Consider the following 21992-nt stretch of genomic DNA (forward strand, 5'->3'; position numbering starts at 1 on the left):
GTGTGTGTGTGGAGTAGGTTTGTGTGGCATAACAGTGTGTGGAATAAGTTGTGTAAGTGCTTGGTGTATAAGTGTGTAGCATGTGAGTAGTGCATGTCGGTTTGGTATAATGTCACACGAAATGCACATGGACTACATGCCTCTTATGCATGTGAACATTCACATTAAAGGGGGGCCTGACATCAATGTGAGATGTTATATGTATAGGAGGCATACCTGAGTTTTATAGTTTGTGCATGTCAGCAATTGACATATCCTACATGTGTCTCAACATATGGAGAATAACGTTTAAGCAAGTGCTTACTTTGATACAAGCTTTCATACATATAGTAGTGTAAAGGTGTAAAATATAGAGTGTGTAGTACGAGTGTGTGGTGTTGGAGCATGTTGTATAAAGAGTGTGTGGAGTAACACTGTTTGGCATAATAGCATGTGAGTGTATCTCATATAAGTAGCAATGCCCATTCCATATACATATGGAAACTCACATTAAACATGGGGCTGACTTTAGTGTGAGTTTTTATGGATCTATGAATATTGCCTGCAGGCCACCTTGCAGAGATGCATTTTCCTGTGTCCAGTTTTGGCGCTGCAGGCAATTTTCCTTGGTCCCACTCACCTCACAGACTCTTCTTCTGCAGGGGACAAACCACAGCCTCTGACTGTCACCCCCCTCATATCTCCTCTCTTCTGTTGTGCAGGGGACACCACAACAACCTCCACTTCAGACACCCCCAGAACCTGTCCGCCTTCTCCCTGTACCTGAGCCACCCCCCTACAAAAGAAACCTGATGCCTCTACAACCCTGTCACACTCCTTAGCTACTGTTCGGCTTCCCCTGCCTCCCGGCCATGTGTGAAAAGCCTATGCAGCAATCCCCAACAGGCCACAGCCCGAACAAAGCGGCCGGTCAGAAATTGCCCTACTGCAAAAACGGGCTTACCTGTTATTAGATGTATAACACGTGTCTAGGAGTTGTACACTTAATACACGTACAACATTGACACATCCTATAAGTCTCATGTGCATTTGACTCACATTAAAGTCGGTGTTCACTTTGATGTGAGTTTGCATATGTAGTATAGTGTACATGTGCAAAATGAAGAGTATGCTTAAGAGTGTGTGGGGTAACAGAATGTGGCGTGAGAGTGTGTTGTGTAAGAGTGTTAGGGGTAAAAGCATGTAGCATAAAGGTATATGGCGTAACAGTGTGTGGCCTAAGAATGTACGGGGTAAGAATGTGTGGCAGAGAAACGTGTGTCACAAAAGCATGTGGCCTAAGAATGCATGGCGAAAGAGCATGTGGCATAAGTGTGTGTGGCGTAACAGTATATGATGTAAGTGTGCCTAGCGTAAGTGTATGTGTCGTAAGTGTGTTTGTGGCGTATGAGTGTGTGGTGTTAGGAGTATAAGTATCTGTGTATGATAAAATGTACTGTGGACAAATTTCAGGATTTTTCAGAGAAGGGTTGAAAAGTTTTTGGGACTGATTTTTTATCTGAAACTTCATAAAGAATTCATCTTCATCTTAACAATGCTAAGCACTAGCACAATCTATTGTACAGCTGGCCAACATGGTTACCGTTCCTCGCTCCCATAATGTGATGCTGTTTTGATGGTACTACTGCCGCACACTAAATGAGTCTTCTAGCGGCAAACCAGTAGACAGTGCATTATGGGGCTGTAATGGGAGCATCTCAAGGATATTTTAAGGCCAACATAATTGGAATATGTTTCCAAGAAATTGGCTTTTTGGCGAGAGAAAGGAGCAACATGTCCAAATGCCACTCGCAAGTGCAGAAGCTCTTTCTGTGCACAAGTTGTTAATATCCCATGTGATAACTTATAATCTGGTGGCAACTTTATCTGGCGCAGTATGGTATGAGTGAAAGTACTCTGAGCCCGAACGAGTGGTGGGCATGGGTTATTATTGGAGAAAAGATCGGTTTAACAATCGCCGTTCTGAAATCTATTGAAAGAGTGTTAAAGAGGAAGAAGGAACTACATTGTGAAAGGAGAGGATCCCCTCCCAGGACGTCTTGGTTTCTTGAGAACTTGGGTTTCTGGAAAGACGATGGATGCTATACCATTTTATTGTATTTATTTATTTATTTGTATTTCGCTGTATCTTAATTAATTCAAAGTGGATGTAATAATGTTAAAGGTTTTTTTTTTAAAACTAATAAAACATTTAAATAAAAAAAATATGGTAGTATTTTAAAATAGGAGGCATTGACTACAGTACATGTTTTACTATCACTACTACGATCATAATGGGGGTCAGGAATAGATTTTGTGGTTAATGGTTGCAACTAGTCATAGGCGTAAGTAACGAATGGCAGTAATGGCGGTAACTTGAGCAAACATTGGGTTCTTTGTGAATCAACCTCACCTTACTTCTTACGGTAATTACTGTTTTATTCGTGGGTATGTTTCATTGTTTTATGTTTCAGTAGGCATATATGTGAGTTGGAGACAGGGAACAATGGGGTGAGAGAGAGAATGAGAGAGAGAGCGATAGAGAGAGAGAGACAGAGAGAGAGAGGAGAAAGAGAACGAGAGGTAGATAGAAAGAAAGGTGTTTCCTGAATTTGAATAATTTTGTGCTAGGGGAGCTTAGGGTGTGAGTGTCCGCCAGATGTCTAGATGTTAGTGCATGCCTGTGAAGTGGCAGTCTGTTGGTGTGTGGATTTCTTTGTGCCTTGAGGCAGGATGTGTGTGTAGTATGAATCTGTGAATGGGCTTTTGTGTGTGGGCCATCTATGTATGGAAGTTTATCAGCTTATTTGCCTGTTTTGTTTACAGGTTCCTTGGAAGGAAGGTGGGGATGTGTTTCAATGTGCTGCTGTTTGGACTGATCAGTGTGTTTATCTAACATAGACCTCCATATCAATCACTTGTCCATAAAAAATACATACCCAGATTTCAGGTGCAGATGTCTTAAAATGTGTTTTGTCTTCTTTTTGAGGCTCGGGGTCAAGGGGATTTTTATGGATGCACTTGGAAGCCAAATATGCATTTGTCACAGACAGAGACACATCAGAGGAACCAAAGAGGCATACACTTGTCGACACTGAGAGAGTGTGTGTGTGTGTGTGTGTGCGTGCATGCAGGTATGCTTGTATGCGTGCTTGCATGTGTGTGTTGTTTGAATTGTTGTTATTGCAGGACAATTGGAGTTTGTATATTCTATTTATTTATTCATGAATGTGTTATACGGCGATGTATGGCACTTTAGAATCACTTCAGAGCGCCCAATTTAAATGAACGTTTTTACTTTTGTAATATTTATACTTTCTATAATGTTCACTTAATGTGTGTTTAATTGTTCTTCTGGCATTCAGAAACATGCACTCTTGATGTTAATTTTTGTACAGTTCATGTTTTGGTGTTTCTTGGGAGCCTAATCTGTCTGTGCATATGTGGCAATGTATGTGTTATAAAGCTGCCATCAACAAAAATAGAGGAGCACGAAACCCATGGACACCAATTGCCCTAAATGCCAGGGATAGTGGATGTAATAATTTATATCAAATTCTTCTATAGCCGAACCAGGCAAATGCATCAGAGCACTATGCAAATACATGGAAAAGTATGATACAAAATACAGACTGACTGTTATCTCTCATTGGACTAAACATTGCATCATAAATCAAAACCCGCAACCTGTTCCACGGAAGGGCCCATTAAAAAGCTACTTTCCACAGTTAGGTTTTACATTTGTTTCTGAACTTCAAATAGTCAGTAGCCAGTCAAAGGGCAGTAGGAAGAGTATTCCAAGCAAAGACTGCTGCTTCAGAAAAAGATCTTTAAATAGATACCACAGAATAAAATGTGCAGACTTCTAGATGCAAAGAAACATTACTCCTAGGACCTCTAGCACCTCCTGAAATATTTGATATTTCAGATGAATAGCTGAGGGTTTGCCAATGTATTGCTTTATACTCAAAAGATAGCACCGTAAATGCAATCCTGGCCTCCAAGAGAAGCCAATGTAAAGAGAGTAAAATCGGTGACATATGATCACATTTTCATGCACCCACTACTAAGTGGGCAGCAGCATTATAGACTGCCTTAAGAGGAGCCAGGACTGAGTGTGAAATTCCAGCCAGAATTGAATTGCCGTAGTCAATACAGGATAAGACTAAAGATTGCACTAAAGTTGAAAGCGACAAGGGGAACTAACAGGCTTCACACCCTTTAGAGCAGCAAGATGACAATTGGCCAATTTTACTGAGGCTTTTATGTGTGGAATAAAGGCAGCCATAGAGGCAAGCGTAAAGTCCAGCGATTGCACTTGCTGTCGGAATTCTGATTATGAGCCTGGGATTTCTACCTGTGAGAATGAGTTTAAAAAGATAAGTTGGTCAACTGACCGAAACATTAACAGAAATTCTGTCTTAGACTGATTTAGCTTTAGAAAATGTTTTGACATCCAGGTTTCTATCTCAACTAAACACTCAGCAATGCGAGTCAAATCTATTGCGAGCTGGTGGGGGACTCTAGGGATACAGAAAACAATCCTCAAGCGCAGGGGTTGCCAGGGAGGCAGTGCAGGTGTGCAAGTGGCGGGGGAGGGGACCTGGACCCGAGATCAGAGGGTAGCCAAGCGACCAGTGCAGTTTCATTTTCAGCCAGGAGTTCTGCAGGGGAGAGGAGGAGATAAAGCAGAAGCAAAGAGGAAGGTTTTGAGGGGCTTACAGAAATGGAGATGGTTCTCCTCAAGTTTCAGGGAGTCAGGGAGGCAGTTCTAGAGGGAGGCCCCAACCGAAGAAAGAGATCTACCACCAACTCGTTGCTTGGAGAAGCAACTGACCCTGAGGGAGTTGGAGGCGGATGTGCGAAGAGCTCGAGAAGGAAGCTATTTAGGAAGAGAGAGTTGAGGTATTGAGGCCCCAGACCCCAGAAGGCCTTGTAGACCATGCAGAGGGTTTTTAACTTATTCTCCACAGCAGTCACTGGGAGCCAGTGCAGAGATTTCAGTCCTGGAGAGATATGATCCCTGGGCTTGAGGACAAGGACAAGTTGCCTGTCTTTTTAAATTTAGCGCATCTGAAGAACCAGGGTGCGGAAACTGTAGATCTCAATGTTTTCATCTGGATAGGGGAAATTACACCCATACATTCTTTCACATTCTCATTAACATTTCTAAACACAGCATCAATGTCACCAGTCCCTTCACTTTTGAGTATCACTTTTTTAGAATGTTTCCCTTACAGTGTACAGGAGAGAAACATTTCTATTGAAAATCACTGCTTTCAAGAAAAGATTAAATAGGATGTGCGTGATTACAAGATGTGTTGCCCCAAGGGATATTAAAATCACCCACAAAAAAGAAACAAGTGGAGTGCAGTTGAGCAATAATAGCAAAATCCATGAATTCTGACACAAACAACTCATTGTTCTATGGGGGATGGTAGATCACATAAATAAGGAGCGCTGTTGGAGCATGCAGAAACAATTTAATCCCAATGAACTCGAATGTCACCAAGGAATAAATGGACACTTGACAACACATAAAGTGACTCTTAAAAATCAGAGCCAACCCTCCCACCATTTTCCCAACTTTGTCCTGATGGAGGATAACATATCTTTGTAATATTACACATTCGAGAATATGGGGGTCTATGGCTACCCCCATACTGCATACCGGGTCCGGGTTCACTGAATGGGGAAATACCGGGCCATTCCAACCTTGGAGGACCCGGTATTTCCCCATTCAGGGAACCCATCCCCATTCCCATTCGAGCCCCCATAGGCAGGGCCGGTGCTATCACTAGGCAAGGTTAGGCACTTGCGTATATGTTGGAAATGTTAGAGCGTCAAAATGCTGCATTAACACCTCCACACAAATTATTGCCTTGCCTGTGGTGATAGCACCAGCCGTGCCCTGTTGTTACACTGTCTGCAGGATGGCTGCAGCAGCAGCAGACCAGGTGGCACCATGAAGGTTGGGACTCGGGGTCAGGTTAGGGTTACGAGTGTCATGGCCGTGGCAGCGCTGACACCTGCACATTAGCATGCCACAAAGCACCGCACATGCCCTCTCGACCGATTGTCGACTCAATGGTATGAGCCAGTGAATGCTGCAGTGCACTGTGCAGCCTGTCTGAGCCCCCTGAGCCTGTTAACTTGAATTGGTCTGGACCGTCAGACGTGGTGACCGCCTGCGCACCCAGCACTAGCTGCAGGCCTGCTGCAGCATTTTACTGTGCGGTGCGCCAGGTCTGTGCCCGTTCTAGGTCATCCACCCCATCCTGGTGGCAGTGCCCACTGCTGTGCCTGTAAGAGCGGCCCGGGGCCAGGCCATGGCTGTGCTGTGCTGAGAGAGTGAGAGAGTAACAGTCTGACACAGGTGAGGACTGAGGTGCCATGCTGACTACTGCTGGCTATCACCATGGTGCATCATGCATGCAGTTCTCTCCAACCCTCTCTCTGTCTTAATTAAATGTTATGCCTGTGCCTGGCTGGCTGGCAATGGCTCAGGCTGCAGGTTCTAACAGTAAGAGGCCATCAGGGGACAGGTGGCAGCCTCTTGTCTGCCACTGCGGCTTACGGCAATATTATGGGAAATAATGGAGTCAGTTTTTAGGAAATTCACTGATAATTTGTTATTGTTATAGCGCTTTCGCTGTATGAGTTGCTCACATCATTAGCATAGACTGCATACTCGTTGTGCCCTGATGCAAGTGTGTACTGGATACCACTCTACCCATTCTCCCGGCAGGACACTCAACCCCTGCTCTCCTTTCTCAGTTGCACACGTCATGGTCCTCACTGCCACCAGCGACCCTATTCTTGAATGCAGCATGCCGACTTTGCTATCACTGCCTGACTGCCCCCTCTGTGCCTTGCTCCTGTGTTCTTGCCCCAGTCGCCTCCGCTCTTCTGTCACTGTCCCACTCCGCACCCACTCCGCACCCGTTCTCTGCTGCCTGTGCAATTCCTTCTTTACGAACACCCTCCCTTGCCCTTATTACTCACCGCATTCCCCTATTTCATCTTTCTGTCCACGTGCCTTTGTGGCTTTGCCCTGTCTCTGCCTAACACCATCCGTTCTTCTGCCATGCTCCCTGGCTTCATCTTCGTGTCCACAATACTGTTGTTGGGGGGCCATATCCATTTTTCTAGTCTATATGCCCTTCTATCTCCACTCTTCATCCCTGTGTCCTTCAGTCCACACATCTGTCCAGCCCCTTCCTTCTGCCACCACTCACCTGTCCCTATTCCCTATCCACATATTACTACTGCTCTATCCTGGATGTATGGGTGTGTCTCTGTCTGATCCCCTCATGTTTCCAATGCCCCCTTTCTCTTTCTCTTGTTTCCTGTTCTAGTCCTTCTGTCCCGTTCCCACGGTTTTCTTCCCACATCTCACAGCAATTTCCCCCTCCTTGACCCGTTGCCCTCTCACCTATTAATCAGATAAACCAATGCCCGGTAAATCTAATCTCCGCAATGGTCATGCTGGGCGGGCCGATTGCCCCATCTGCCTGCATGGGACACGGGTGGCCATTTGAGATTCCAGTGTCCCCTGCGACTGCTGCCCGGCTACAATGAAGGAGAGAGGTGGCTTAGCAATAAGAACAGCTTAGGGTTACCACGGTCCACGGAAACCCACAAGATTCCATGCAGGGAGATGCTGAAAAGATACCCACGTCTACAACTCCCCTGTGCCGAACCATGCAAAGAGCCTGTCCATGCCCATTTGCCCTTTTTTTTCGAGCCCCGGGCTTTCAATCAACTGATACATTGTGGTAACTGTAGATTTCGTTACCATTTTTTTAAGAATAAAATGCAGTCAGGCCGAGGCCTGCCACAATGGTGATAGAGGTGGCGGGCAGAAGGAGCAGGTGTACTGCAGTCCTGAACTTCACGCAGGCCATGTGATGAGAGCATTTATTTTTTCTTTTGGAAAGCACCACCTATAATCCAAACGATTGCATCTGAGGGGGGAGCAATGGCGTATGAGGGGGACACAAAGGTTGTCGGTGTTGTTTGCTTATTGACCCACCCATTGACTACCCAAGACCATTCTACTCCCTATGGCCATTCCAACCCACTTCCTGGCCCAAATACATCCACTCCTGTGATATCTTTGAGCTCGCTTTACTCAAGCCTTACCATACAACTTTTCACTTGTAGTGCCTGCCAATGGTTTTCCAAAGCAGTCTTCTGAGGGTTATTCACTTAATTTGAGCTGACATGTCTTACCAGGCCTGCCTACAGCCACTCAATTTATAAGCAGCATGCTCTGCTTCACTGAAGCCCTGTTAAAAACAAGCACTGGCAAAGTCAACAGTTTTGACTTGTGTATAGGTATTAGGCATTTGCCAGGCACTGCAGTTATATGCCCAGGTATTCGTACCATTTGTACCTGCTACCATCAATGGCCAGTTAATACCACTACGGCAGTGCCTGGCAAATGCCTTTCCCATGTCTACAAAAAGACCCAAACCTTTGGCATTGCCAATGCTTGTTTCTTTTGTTTTGGTTGTGTGGCACCAAATCTGGCAGGGCACCTGGAGCTGCTGTTTTGAGCTTCCCCACATTCGTTTGTTGATTTCTTTTTATGCATGCTGGCCTAGAAGTCAGCCCCTCCAGCAGGGCAATTCACACCTCATGAACACAAGGCTGAGGAGGGTGTGATTGGTGGGAGGGGGGCAATTCAATTTGAGTGAAGAGCCAACAGCTGTCTTCAGCCCTTTAACCTGGGTGCATGCTTTTACATGATTGAGCTCTTTAAAAAAAATGAACAGTTAATCTTTTTTGATGTGTGGAAGTGGGGTTTGTTTCATTAAGTTTGTCTACTTCTCAAATTTTAATTCTCAGCATGTGTCCTTCCTCGTTTTTGACATGCCACTTGGTAGAGTTATTTACGGTGTAACGTTTGAAGATATACATTTCCTCCTGTGGTCATTTCTCTTCTAAAAGCGCCCTGGGCGTGTTTTGCATAACATGTTTCCATAACCTTCTATATTGTATGTTGCCAGATTCACAAATGAGCCTCAATTGTTCCCCAGAAAAGTCAACCAAATGTTTTGCTATGTTTGTTGGGGGAGATTTTCTGTAAGGTGGTCTTCGAAAGACAATGTCCTCAATTTGTATGGGTCTATGGGATATTTGTGCCAAACTGTTGAAGGTGCATGCATGTAATTTGGCAACAGGAAAACTGAATCAGAAAACTGGATGACCCACTTTAACAATATTGTGTAATCCTGAGCAAATCACAGTTGCTCTCTGTCGCTCAGTCCACTTGAGTGTCTACATTGTGAGTGCATAGACTGGAACCTACATGAAACTTATTCAGGTACAATTATCACCCAACTAAAGCTGGTACTCATTTATCATCCTCGGAAGGATGAAAGGCTGAGTTGGCCATGCCAGGATTCCAATGTGCACCTGCAGATCACACACAGATCGCAGCAGTGAGTGCTCAAAACACTATCTATCTTATGGCTTACTTTCCTATGTTTTAGGTGCATTTCTAGGAGGTTCTCTAGATGATTATCCAGTCCCGTTCCCAAAAGCCTATTCCCTAACAGCCCTCAGGATGAAACTAGGGGTGGGTGGTTTCAATAGCCTTCCCAGGAAATGTGGTAAGGTAACTTTTAAAATTTATTTGTAAAATTGGTAGGTGCGACAAATCTGGTTTTTCTACAGCTCATTGCATTGGATGGAAGATGACTTTGCAGCACTGTTTCTCTGAACCAAGCCCTCATGCACTACAAGTATATGATGGAGTAGAAGGGGGTTTGTGGCAATCGGTAACAAAATGAGGACTGTTGGTTGAGAACAGTTAGGATCTGGAGTGGGGGGGCTCCAATCAGACAGTTTGCCTAGGGTGACAAAATGCCTTGCACTGGCCCTGCCCATAAGGCTCAATGGGAATGGGGAGGGAGCTAACAACGGGCCCGTTGTTAGCTCCCTGGTCCTTTAGCAGCTCCCACTAAGGGCGCCTGGTAAAACCAGCCGCCCTTAGCGGGACCCGCTAAAGGACCTCGTAATGTGGCGGTAAGGGGATAACGGCACCCTTACCGGCGCCGTTATCCCCTTACCGCCAACCTCAGAATGAGGCCCTATATCTAGAATGATCATGCATCCACATGTCAGTCATGAATATAAATATAAAATCAGCCTGATTAGTCACCATAGAGTCAGCAATGGCCATTGCCTGCACAATCGCAGACTGCGCATTAATTAACAGGTATTTAAACTGATTACTACGCAAAACAAGTCTGCCCTCTCTCATGGGTTCCATGGCCACTGTACTCAAATTATGAGGGTTCACTTAACACTTTCTTCTTCTTAAGGCACAATGGCCAAATATGCAGTAGAATAGTAGATGATATCAACTAATGGTCCTGTGATCTGCACATTATCTTGGCTAGTTGGGGGATAGTGGGAGCTAACCACTTACGATCTATTAAAAAGGCGTTGAGATCTTGGTTAATCTACCCTGCACATAGTTCCCTAACTGGACTATCGTAAGATAACTTTTCACAGGCTAATTTACTCTATTGCAGATCAATTGGAAAATTCTGTTCAATATAATCACTTACTCTCTACTCCACTGGAAATTCCTAGACCAGGTCTAAAGTTCTCCTTCAATCCAGGAAAAAGATTGTAGATCCACTGAACAGCAGCTAGGACCCCGGTAGAGGAAATCCCTGCGGTCAAGGCAATATCTCCTGCCCGCCAACACCTGCATTAAACACGCACAAACACGCTTTGTGCCTATGCAATCGTTTTTAAGCTTGTATGTGAGAATGATGGCTGGACGCTAGTTGCCTGAACCGACCCTGTGGAATGTAGTGCAGCTGAACAAAATGTGTGACCGCTAGTCACTAAGAAAGTGCTTAGCGCTGCGCAACAATTTACAACAACTTAAAAGCACACTGATGGTGTCCAGTTAAAATATAGTGTTCCCAGCTAATAAAAACCTTTTAAACTAACAAGTTCAAGTGTTCAGGATGCATTTACAACAGAGAGCAATTCATAATACTGTGCAGATGTGAAAGAGTTTTTAAGCTCGTACGTGAGGATGACGGCTGGACGCTAGTCACCTGAACTGACGTCTCAAGCGACCTAGGAGAATGAATCTGAATATATAAAATAAATCTTTATTGAAACATGACAAAAACACACCAATTATGATATATTGTAATTGGAGGCAGGAGGACCACAATAACAATCCGTAATCACTTAATTCTCCGAACTATTTGCTTACAATTTTGCAACTGCATAATAAAGGTAATTTCCTAAATGGAACTGCTTTGCATGGATTGCAAGAACGTGCCACACATAAGACATAACACATCACACCCAAACAAAATTCAAAAACAGAGATGGCACACGCGTGTGCAAACACACGCAAACAAATAAACACACACAGAATATATACATAGGCATAAAGCACCGTCACCCAATAATACATCTGAAGATGGCATGACAAGAGGTTCTGTTTTAAGTGTTCAGTGTCCTTACTCAAATGGAGAAACCATTCACTCTTTAAGAAATGATGTATGGTGGTGGCCCCCAACTGTACAAGCAGTCATACCTTTGGAAAGGTTAATAAGACTAAACCCACGTTGAATGCAGAAACCAAAGAGACTTATTTCAGCTCAAGCATGTTTTTTCATTGAGCAATAAATAACTCTGAGGTTGAAGTGTGAGGGCCAGTAGGACAGTAGTCCCAGAGCCGGTGCCAGCAAAATGCCTGGGTAACCATAGATGACCAGAGGTATTAGCTGATACCTTTGAGTACCTCCAAGTGAGATCCACACAAATCTATTTAATATGAAAATCTAAGCATCTCTGGAGGCCTATGACCCACCAGAAGTAAGGATATGAGCAGACCCAAACTCTGCCGGTGCAGGAAGCAAAGAACCAGAACCAGGGGAGTAGACCTTCTCTGTCTATGCCCCCAGACTCTGGAACCTCCTCCCCATGAACACCAGACTCTGCCCCTCACTTCTACATGTCATGAAGGAGATCAAGAACCTCCTCTTCAAGGAATCAATGGCTCCTCCTCAACACCTAGGTCCAAACACCCTCCACTGCGGATCAAACCTGAAAGTGGGTGATCTTCTCCTCTCTGTCCCCTCCCCCTGGTTGGTTGTAGCTCACTTGCTGCCAAATTCCCCCCCCCCCCTCCCTATTGTTAGCTCCTTGCTCCCTTACATGTCTGGTTCCTTCACTGAGTTGTTCCTCCTATGATTTGTAAAGCGCTCTGTTACTTCCCGAAGGTAGATCCATGCTGAATACATATCCTTATAATAAACACAACAGCTGTTGTATATCTCTTGGCTGTGGTGGACCTGGAAATCAACCTCTCTGACAGACACACTGCCCATGACCTTTTAGTTTAAGTACTTTTCATGGTTGGCTTGTGCGTCCATTGAGGGGGGAGGACTGTCAGATCTGGCATTCCTCTCACGTGCATTTGTGTGGGGCATTTTATAATTAACTAGCAAAAGTACCCGTTCTCCGAATGGGTTCTGTAAACAGACAAGATAAAACTGATCCTGTAGGTCACTGTTCCAGTTCACTTATTGCTTGATGTGCTTTGCACTCTTAAGCAAACTGCACTGAGAAGGGATACGTGTGGCTGGCTGACATACCGCAGAGCAGACGTTTGGGGGAGGCGAGAGTTGGTGTGCTGCTGCATTCTGGGACTTTCTGGTCTTTCTCCCTACTTGTCCCCTCACCCTGGCATGTTGCAGTTTGTTGTAGTACATTGTGGTGCAAATATCTCGGAAACCATGCATTCTAGGGCCTTGAAATGTGGTTTTCGAGGTCCCTATTTCCTCGTGTCGGGACCTGTCCTTCTACGACCACATTGATGTTTTGTCGATTTCAGTCAACCATCTCATGTGAAGGTGCTGAAATCTGGGGCAAGGGGTGGAGTGTCCAAATGTCCTGTAGTTAGCAATGCCCAGAGGGTCCTTACAGGTAACTATGCAACGTTTGGTGCAGATTGGTGAAACAGTGTGGAATTGTGTGAGGCTTTGCCAAGCCACAAACCCACAAATAAATGTTGTCATGTGCCAAAATCCGAGGGAATGGGGTGGTGCTTCGAAATGTCATACAAGCAGTAATGTCTACATGGTCATAACAGATCACTATGCAAAATGTGGTGCAGATTGGTGCAATGGTGTGGAATTGTATAAGGAACAAAGCTTTGCCAAGCCACAGATCCACACTTTTCGACTTGTGCTGAAATAGAGGGAACGTGGTGGGGTGTTCAAAAGTCATGCAGCCTGTAATGTCTGGAGGGTTCTAACAGGCAACTATGCACAGTTTGGTTCAGATTGGTGAAACTGTGTGGAATTGTATAAGGAACACATGCTTCACCAAGCCACAAACTCACAAACAAAAGAGTTGTGTTGGATTCCGGGGAAAGGCTTGGGTTATCTAAATGTCATATAGCAAGTAATGTCCGGTGGGTCCTAACAGGTAACTATGCAACATTTGGTGCAGATTGGTGAAACGGTGTGCAATTTTATAAAGAACAACACTTTGCCACAAACCCACAAACGCACACACCATGTTAGACTTTGCAGAACAAGGATGTGTCAGTGAAGGGATACCCTTTAGTTTTCCAAAACAATCCTGTTAGTTCGACACGGCCACCACTCCTCCCATGATGCTTTGCCAGTGTATAAAGACAGGAGTGTGGCCAGGGTGACCCCATCATCTCTTGTGTGGCATGCAATGGGAGGCATGACTGGAAACCATGTTATTTATTTGTGCTAATCAAGAGCAGGAGTGGCATTTATGGGTGGCGATGAGTAGCCATTCCAGCTCCTGTGGACTGCTTTTCAACATCTGTACTTTATCCAATGTGGCTACTGATAAAGTATAATTTCTTAGTTTAATGTAATGTATTAGCTGGCCTAATTGCTGCTTATTAACGGTTTGTGTTTCCAATATGGAATGAGCCGTTAATAGGGTCCTGTGATGTTATCAGGGTCAATGATTTTGAGTGTTTTATATATGATCTTGTGAAAGGTTTAAATATGTGAACCAAATTACAACGCCCGACTACCTAAGGGTTTGGTGCGCAATACCAAATAAAAAAACAAACAAACAATGGTGTGTGATGTCATATCTGATAACCCTACTACTGGGATGAAATGGGGCCACCAACAGATGCAAAGTGATGTCCCTACCCGCAAGCAAGGCATGTTCTGCATGATGACCCACTCAAGAAGTGCTCACTTTAGGGCATTTATCATGAATCATTCATATTTTTAATATTGATCTTTTTTTGCATTGATGTATCTTTTGAAAATGTGTTCTTTTTCATCATTTGCAGGGGTTTTTGCCTTTGGACTGTTTGCCACAGATATATTTGTAAATGCTGGCCAGATAGTGACTGGGAACCTGGCCCCATACTTTCTTACAGTCTGCAAGCCAAATTACACAGGAGTGGACTGTCGAGCGAACCATCACTTCATTCACAATGGCAACGTCTGCACCGGAGACCCGGGAGTGGTGCAGGAGGCGCGACGATCCTTTCCTTCGAAGCACGCTGCTTTAAGCATCTACTCTGCATTATACGCGACGGTGAGTGGATTTCTGCATTAACAGCACATACAAGCATTTACCTCAATGGGTTGATGGGCGTGGATCAATCGAAATATTGTATTTAGAATTAGTTCAAAATATCAACTGAGCAGGTCATATGTTTCACAATCTGACAACTTAAAAAATCTAACACCTGAAAAAGTGGAATCTAGTTAGCATTCACAATTTAATTGGAATTTTGATAATGAAACAGTCAATCATGTTGCTTGGAATTCACTTATTAGCTACTCCAACAAATCTCTTCATCTGCAGCTCTTTCAACATAAATCTCTTAACGAGGGAGTACCAGGAGAAAGAGAGAGAGCGAGAGAGAGAGAGAGAAAGAGAAAGAGAGAGCGAGAGAGATAGAGAGAGACAGAGGGAGAGAGAGAGAGAAAGAGAGAGAGAGAGACAGAGAGAGAGAGAGAGAGAGAGAGAGAAAGAGAAAGAGAGAGAGAGAGCGAGAGAGATAGAGAGAGACAGAGAGAGAGAGAGAGAGAGAGAGACAGAGAGAGAGAGAGAGAGAGAGAGAACAGAGTAAGGCAGGATACCATTTACCTTCAGCTATGCCACGATGTATTGAGGTTTGGAGAGGTCGGGGTTCTATAGCCCATCAGTTGTGCCCAGATGTAGTCAGCTTTGTTTTGTGACAGATTCCACTGACATTCAGCTGTACTGCAGTGTATTGAGGTTTGGGCAGGACAGGATTCCATTCACCACCAGTTGTGCCTTCATTGTATTCAGGTTTGCGTAGGGAAGGAGTCCACTAACTATTAGCTGTGCTTTGATGCATTCTGGCTTGGGCAGGGCAGGAGCCCCCTGTTCATTAGCTGTGCTCTAATGCATTCTGGCTTGGGTAGGGCAGGCGTCCTCTGATTATCAAACGTGCTCTGATGAATTCAGGTTTGCGTAGGGAAGGAGTCCACTAACTATTAGCTGTGCTTTGATGCATTCTGGCTTGGGCAGGGCAGGAGCCCCCTGTTCATCAGCTGTGCTCTAATGCATTCTGGCTTGGGTAGGGCAGGCGTCCTCTGATTATCAAACGTGCTCTGATGAATTCTGGCTTGGGCAGGGCAGGAGTCCCCTGATCATCGGCTGTTCTCTGATGAATTCTGGCTTGGGTAGGGCAGGAGTTGCCTGATCATCAGCTGTGCTCTGATGAATTCTGGGTTAGGTTGGGCAGGAGTCCCCTGATCATCAGCTGTACTCTGATTTATTCCAGCTTGGGGAGGATGTGATTCCATTGACCATCTGGGGCCAGATTGCAGAAACGTTGCACCGGTGCAAGTACATCTATTCAAGTATTATTAATTATTATCTTTATTGTAATTTGGTTCACATATTTAAACCTTTCCCAAAATCATATATAAAACACTCAACATGTTCAAAATCATCAAATAGAAAATTAAGCGTTTTCTTAAAAAAACACAACAGTACACATGCAGAGGTTCAGCTCTCACTTATTAAAAGTCCAAGCAGACATGTTTCCTAATATGTGGCTAAAAACAATCATTCTACCCACTACACAATCATGCAGGGACAACACAAGATTCGCTAATGCAGAAATGTTACCCAAAAGGACAGAGAAAAAAAGACTGAATGAGTGATTTGGCCGAATTTCGTCCGTTCGATAATTCCGAACAGCCAAAAAGTTTGACCATGTCACCCATTCGGTGCTAAGGGCTGCGGGTGCTGCCAGGGTGTCTCCCACACCCTTGGTCACTATATTGTGAGCGGGAGTTGCGTGGGTGTCCCCTTCAGCTGATCCCAAAAAGCCACAAAAAAAAGAAGAAAAAAAGGAAAGGACCCTGCTGCACCGGTTTCCGATCAAGGAAGTGAAAGGGAACAGGCATTGCTGGGACAAAGCGAGTTGGCGGCTGCCACAAGGTAAGTAGACGAGTGGGAGTGGGGGGGTGGATGGGGACGGGTCAAGTTGGAAATGTTCAGGGGAGAAAAGACCAAAGGTTATTTGGGAACAATAATCTTCAGTCATTTCTCACTCGAACATTTCCGTCACAGCCTTTCAACCCCCGTCCCAAAAATGCACTGAAAGAATACGTTTTCCCCCCAATGGCAAACCTTGCCCTAATGTCAATGCCATGCAAAAGGGAAGTTTTTATGGAGCAAAGGTTTGCTAATATGGCCCCAAAGTTTATTACAAAAGGGCAAACCGTGCCCTAGTGCTAATACTGTGCAGATTTGCACTTGCACTGGTGCAAAGTTTCAGCAATTTAGCCCCAGCTGTGCCCCAATATTTTCAGGTTTGGGTGGGGCAACAGTGCACTGACCATCAGCTCTGCTTCCATGCATTCAGGTTTGGGTAAGATAGGAGTCAGCTGTGCCCTGATGTATTCCAGTTTGGGTAGGGCTGGGTTGCTTTGACAATTAGCTGTGCCCATATGTATTCAGCTTCGACCTGATATATTCAGGTTTGGAGGGGACAGGTTTATACAAACCATCAACTGTGCCTGGATGCAGGTAGTCAGGTAGGGATTTAGAAAGCTTCTGGTGACCTTCAGCCGTGTGCCAATACATTTAGGTTTGGGCAGGGTAGGATTCCATTGACCAGCTGTTCTATGCTGTATTCTGGTTTGAGTAAGGCAGGTGTCCTCTGGAAGTCAGCTGTGCTCCCATCTATTCAGGTTTGGGCAGGGTAGGATTCCATTGACCATCAGCTGTTTTCTGCTGTATTCTGGTTTGAGAGGGCGGGTGTCATTTGGACTTCAGCTGTGCTCCCGTCTATTCAGGTTTGGGCAGGGTAGGATTCCGCTTACCATCAGCTGTTCTTGCTATATTCTGGTTTGGGTACGGCAGGTGTCATTTAGACTTCAGCTGTGCTCCCATCTATTCAGGTTTGGGCAGGGTAGGATTCCATTGACCATCAGCTGTTCTGTGCTGTATTCTGGTTTGGGAGGGCAGGTGTCCTCTGGACTTCAGCGGTGCTCCCATCTATTCAGGTTTGGGCAGGGTAGGATTCCATTGGCCATCAACTGTTCTCTGCTGTATTCTGGTTTGGTAGGGCAGGTGTCCTCTGGACGTCAGCTGTGCTCCCATCTATTCAGGTTTGGGAAAGGTGGGATTCCATTGCCCATCAGCTGTTCTCTGCTGTATACTGGTTTGGGTAGGGCAGGTGTCCTCTGGACATCAGCTGTGCTCCCATCTATTCAGGTTTGGGCATGGTAGGATTCCATTGACCATCAGCTGTTCTCTGCTGTATTCTGTTTTTTGGGTACGGCAGTTGTCCTCCGGATGTCTGCTGTGCTCCCATCTATTCAGGTTAGGGCAGGGTAGGATTCAATTGACCATCAGCTGTTCTATGTTATATTCTGGTTTGGATAGGGCAGGCGTCCTCTGGATGTCGGCTGTGCTCCCATCTATTCAGGTTTGGGCAGGGTAAGATTCCTTGACCATCAGCTGTTCTCTGCTGTATTCTGGTTTGAGAGGGCAGGTGTCCTCTGGAGGTCTGCTGTGCTCACATCTCTTCAGGTTTGGGCAGGGTAGGATTCCATTGACCATCAGCTGTTCTGTGCTGTATTCTGGTTTGGGAGGGCAGGTGTCCTCTGGACTTCAGCTGTGCTCCCATCTATTCAGGTTTGGGCAGGGTAGGATTCCATTGGCCATCAACTGTTCTCTGCTGTATTCTGGTTTGGTAGGGCAGGTGTCCTCTGGACGTCAGCTGTGCTCCCATCTATTCAGGTTTGGGAAAGGTGGGATTCCATTGCCCATCAGCTGTTCTCTGCTGTATACTGGTTTGGGTAGGGCAGGTGTCCTCTGGACATCAGCTGTGCTCCCATCTATTCAGGTTTGGGCATGGTAGGATTCCATTGACCATCAGCTGTTCTCTGCTGTATTCTGTTTTTTGGGTACGGCAGTTGTCCTCCGGATGTCTGCTGTGCTCCCATCTATTCAGGTTAGGGCAGGGTAGGATTCAATTGACCAGCAGCTGTTCTATGTTATATTCTGGTTTGGATAGGGCAGGTGTCCTCTGGATGTCGGCTGTGCTCCCATCTATTCAGGTTTGGGCAGGGTAAGATTCCTTGACCATCAGCTGTTCTCTGCTGTATTCTGGTTTGAGAGGGCAGGTGTCATTTGGACTTCAGCTGTGCTCCCGTCTATTCAGGTTTGGGCAGGGTAGGATTCCACTTACCATCAGCTGTTCTTGCTGTATTCTGGTTTGGGTAAGGCAGGTGTCATTTAGACTTCAGCTGTGCTCCCATCTATTCAGGTTTGGCTAGGGTAGGATTCCATTTACCAACAGCTGTTCTCTGCTGTATTCTGGTTTGGGAGGGCAGGTGTCCTCTGGACATCGGCTGTGCTCCCATCTATTCAGGTTTGGGCAGGGTAGGATTTCATTGACCATCAGCTGTTCTCTGCTGTATTCTGGTTTGAGAGGGCAGGTGTCATTTGGACTTCAGCTGTGCTCCCGTCTATTCAGGTTTGGGCAGGGTAGGATTCCACTTACCATCAGCTGTTCTTGCTATAATCTGGTTTGGTTAAGGCAGGTGTCATTTAGACTTCAGCTGTGCTCCCATCTATTCAGGTTTGGGCAGGGTAGGATTCGATTTACCATCAGCTGTTCTCTGCTGTATTCTGGTTTGGGTAGGGCAGGTGTCCTCTGGAGGTCAGCTGTGCTCCCATCTATTCAGGTTTGGGCAGGGTAGGATTCCATTTACCATCAGCTGTTCTCTACGGTATTCTGGATTGGGTAGGGCAGGTGTCCTCTGGATGTCTGCTGTGCTCCCATCTATTCAGGTTTGGGCAGGGTAAGATTCCTTTGACCATCAGCTGTTCTCTGCTGTATTCTGGTTTGAGAGGGCAGGTGTCATTAGGACTTCAGCTGTGCTCCCGTCTATTCAGGTTTGGGCAGGGTAGGATTTCACTTACCATCAGCTGTTCTTGCTGTATTCTGGTTTGGGTAAGGCAGGTGTCATTTAGACGTCAGCTGTGCTCCCATCTATTCAGGTTTGGGCAGGGTAGGATTCCATTTACCATCAGCTGTTCTCTGCTGTATTCTGGTTTGGGAGGGCAGGTGTCCTCTGGACATCAGCTGTGCTCCCATCTATTCAGGTTTGGGCAGATTAGGATTTCATTGACCAACAGCTGTTCTCTGCTGTTTTCTGGTTTGAGAGGGCAGGTGTCATTTGGACTTCAGCTGTGCTCCTGTCTATTCAGGTTTGGGCAGGGTAGGATTCCACTTACCATCAGCTTTTCTTGCTATATTCTGGTTTGGGTAAGGCAGGTGTCATTTAGACTTCAGCTGTGCTCCCATCTATTCAGGTTTGGGCAGGGTAGGATTCCATTTACCATCAGCTGTTCTCTGCTGTATTCTGGTTTGGGTAGGGCAGGTGTCTTCTGGAGGTCTGCTTTGCTCCCATCTCTTCAGGTTTGGGCAGGGTAGGATTCCATTGACTATCAGCTGTTCTGTGCTCTATTCTGGTTTGGGAGGGCAGGTGTCCTCTGGACTTCAGCTGTGCTCCCATCTATTCAGGTTTGGGCAGGGTAGGATTCCATTGACCATCAACTGTTCTCTGCTGTATTCTGGTTTGGTAGGGCAGGTGTCCTCTGGACGTCAGCTGTGCTCCCATCTATTCAGGTTTGGGAAAGGTGGTATTCCATTGCCCATCAGCTGTTCTCTGCTGTATACTGGTTTGGGTAGGGCAGGTGTCCTCTGGACATTAGCTGTGCTCCCATCTATTCAGGTTTGGGCAGGTTGGATTCCATTGACCATCAGCTGTTCTCTGCTGTATAGTGTTTTTTGGGTACGGCAGTTGTCCTCTGGATGTCTGCTGTGCTCCCATCTATTCAGGTTGGGGTAGGGTAGGATTCCATTGACCATCAACTGTTCTCTGCTGTATTCTGATTTGGTAGGGCAGGTGTCCTCTGGACTTCAGCTGTGCTCCAATCTATACAGGTTTGGGCAGGGTAGGATTCCATTGACCATCAACTGTTCTCTGCTGTATTCTGGTTTGGTAGGGCAGGTGTCCTCTGGACGTCAGCTGTGCTCCCATCTATTCAGGTTTGGGAAAGGTGGGATTCCATTGCCCATCAGCTGTTCTCTGCTGTATACTGGTTTGGGTAGGGCAGGTGTCCTCAGGACATCAGCTGTGCTCCCATCTATTCAGGTAAGGGCAGGGTAGGATTCAATTGACCATCAGCTGTTCTATGCTATATTCTGGTTTGGATAGGGCAGGTGTCCTCTGGATGTCAGCTGTGCTCCCATCTATTCAGGTTTGGGCATGGTAGGATTTCATTGACCATCAGCTGTTCTCTGCTGTATTCTGGTTTGAGAAGGCAGGTGTCATTTGGACTTCATCTGTGCTCCCGTCTATTCAGGTTTGGGCAGGGTAGGATTCCACTTACCATCAGCTGTTCTTGCTATAATCTGGTTTGGTTAAGGCAGGTGTCATTTAGACTTCAGCTGTGCTCCCATCTATTCAGGTTTGGGCATGGTAGGATTCCATTGACCATCAGCAGTTCTCTGCTGTATTCTGTTTTTTTGGGTACGGCAGTTGTCCTTTGGATGTCTGCTGTGCCCCCATCTATTCAGGTTTGGGTAGGGTAGGATTCCATTGACCATCAACTGTTCTCTGCTGTATTCTGGTTTGGTAGGGTAGTTGTCCTCTGGACGTCAGCTGTGCTCCCATCTATTCAGGTTTGGGAAAGGTGGGATTCCATTGCCCATCAGCTGTTCTCTGCTGTATACTGGTTTGGGTAGGGCAGGTGTCCTCTGGACATCAGCTGTGCTCCCATCTATTCAGGTTAGGGCAGGGTAGGATTCAATTGACCATCAGCTGTTCTATGCAATATTCTGGATTGGATAGGGCAGGTGTCCTCTGGATGTCAGCTGTGCTCCCATCTATTCAGGGTTGGGCAGGGCAAGATTCCTTTGACCATCAGCTGTTCTCTCCTGTATTCTGGTTTGAGAGGGCAGGTGTCATTTGGACTTCAGCTGTGCTCCCATCTATTCAGGTTTGGGCAGGGTAGGATTCCACTTACCATCAGCTGTTCTTGCTGTATTCTGGTTTGGGTAAGGCAGGTGTCATTTAGACTTCAGCTGTGCTCCCATCTATTCAGGTTTGGGCAGGGTAGGATTTCATTGAACATCAGCTGTTCTCTGCTGTATTCTGGTTTGAGAGGGCAGGTGTCATTTGGACTTCATCTGTGCTGCCGTCTATTCAGGTTTGGGCAGGGTAGGATTCCACTTACCATCAGCTGTTCTTGCTATAATCTGGTTTGGTTAAGGCAGGTGTCATTTAGACTTCAGCTGTGCTCCCATCTATTCAGGTTTGGGCATAGTAGGATTCCATTGACCATCAGCAGTTCTCTGCTGTATTCTGTTTTTTGGGTACGGCAGTTGTCCTTTGGATGTCTGCTGTGCCCCCATCTATTCAGGTTTGGATAGGGTAGGATTCCATTGACCA

The 21992-nt window shown here is 45.8% G+C and overlaps 1 protein-coding gene across 3 annotated transcripts in view; it reads left to right on the top strand.

Moving 5' to 3' along the window:
• Positions 1–21992, top strand: part of PLPPR1 (phospholipid phosphatase related 1) — an 863412-nt gene that overhangs the window by 705712 nt on the left and 135708 nt on the right. For all 3 annotated transcript variants that reach the window (XM_069630811.1, XM_069630812.1, XM_069630813.1), the window contains one exon: positions 14321–14571. In XM_069630811.1, the coding sequence (XP_069486912.1) occupies positions 14321–14571 (251 nt within the window). The remainder of the gene's footprint in view (positions 1–14320; positions 14572–21992) is intronic.

This window comes from Ambystoma mexicanum, chromosome 6q (genome assembly GCF_040938575.1).
Source record: "Ambystoma mexicanum isolate Mex_15411 chromosome 6q, UKY_AmexF1_1, whole genome shotgun sequence".
Lineage (NCBI taxonomy): Eukaryota > Metazoa > Chordata > Amphibia > Caudata > Ambystomatidae > Ambystoma > Ambystoma mexicanum.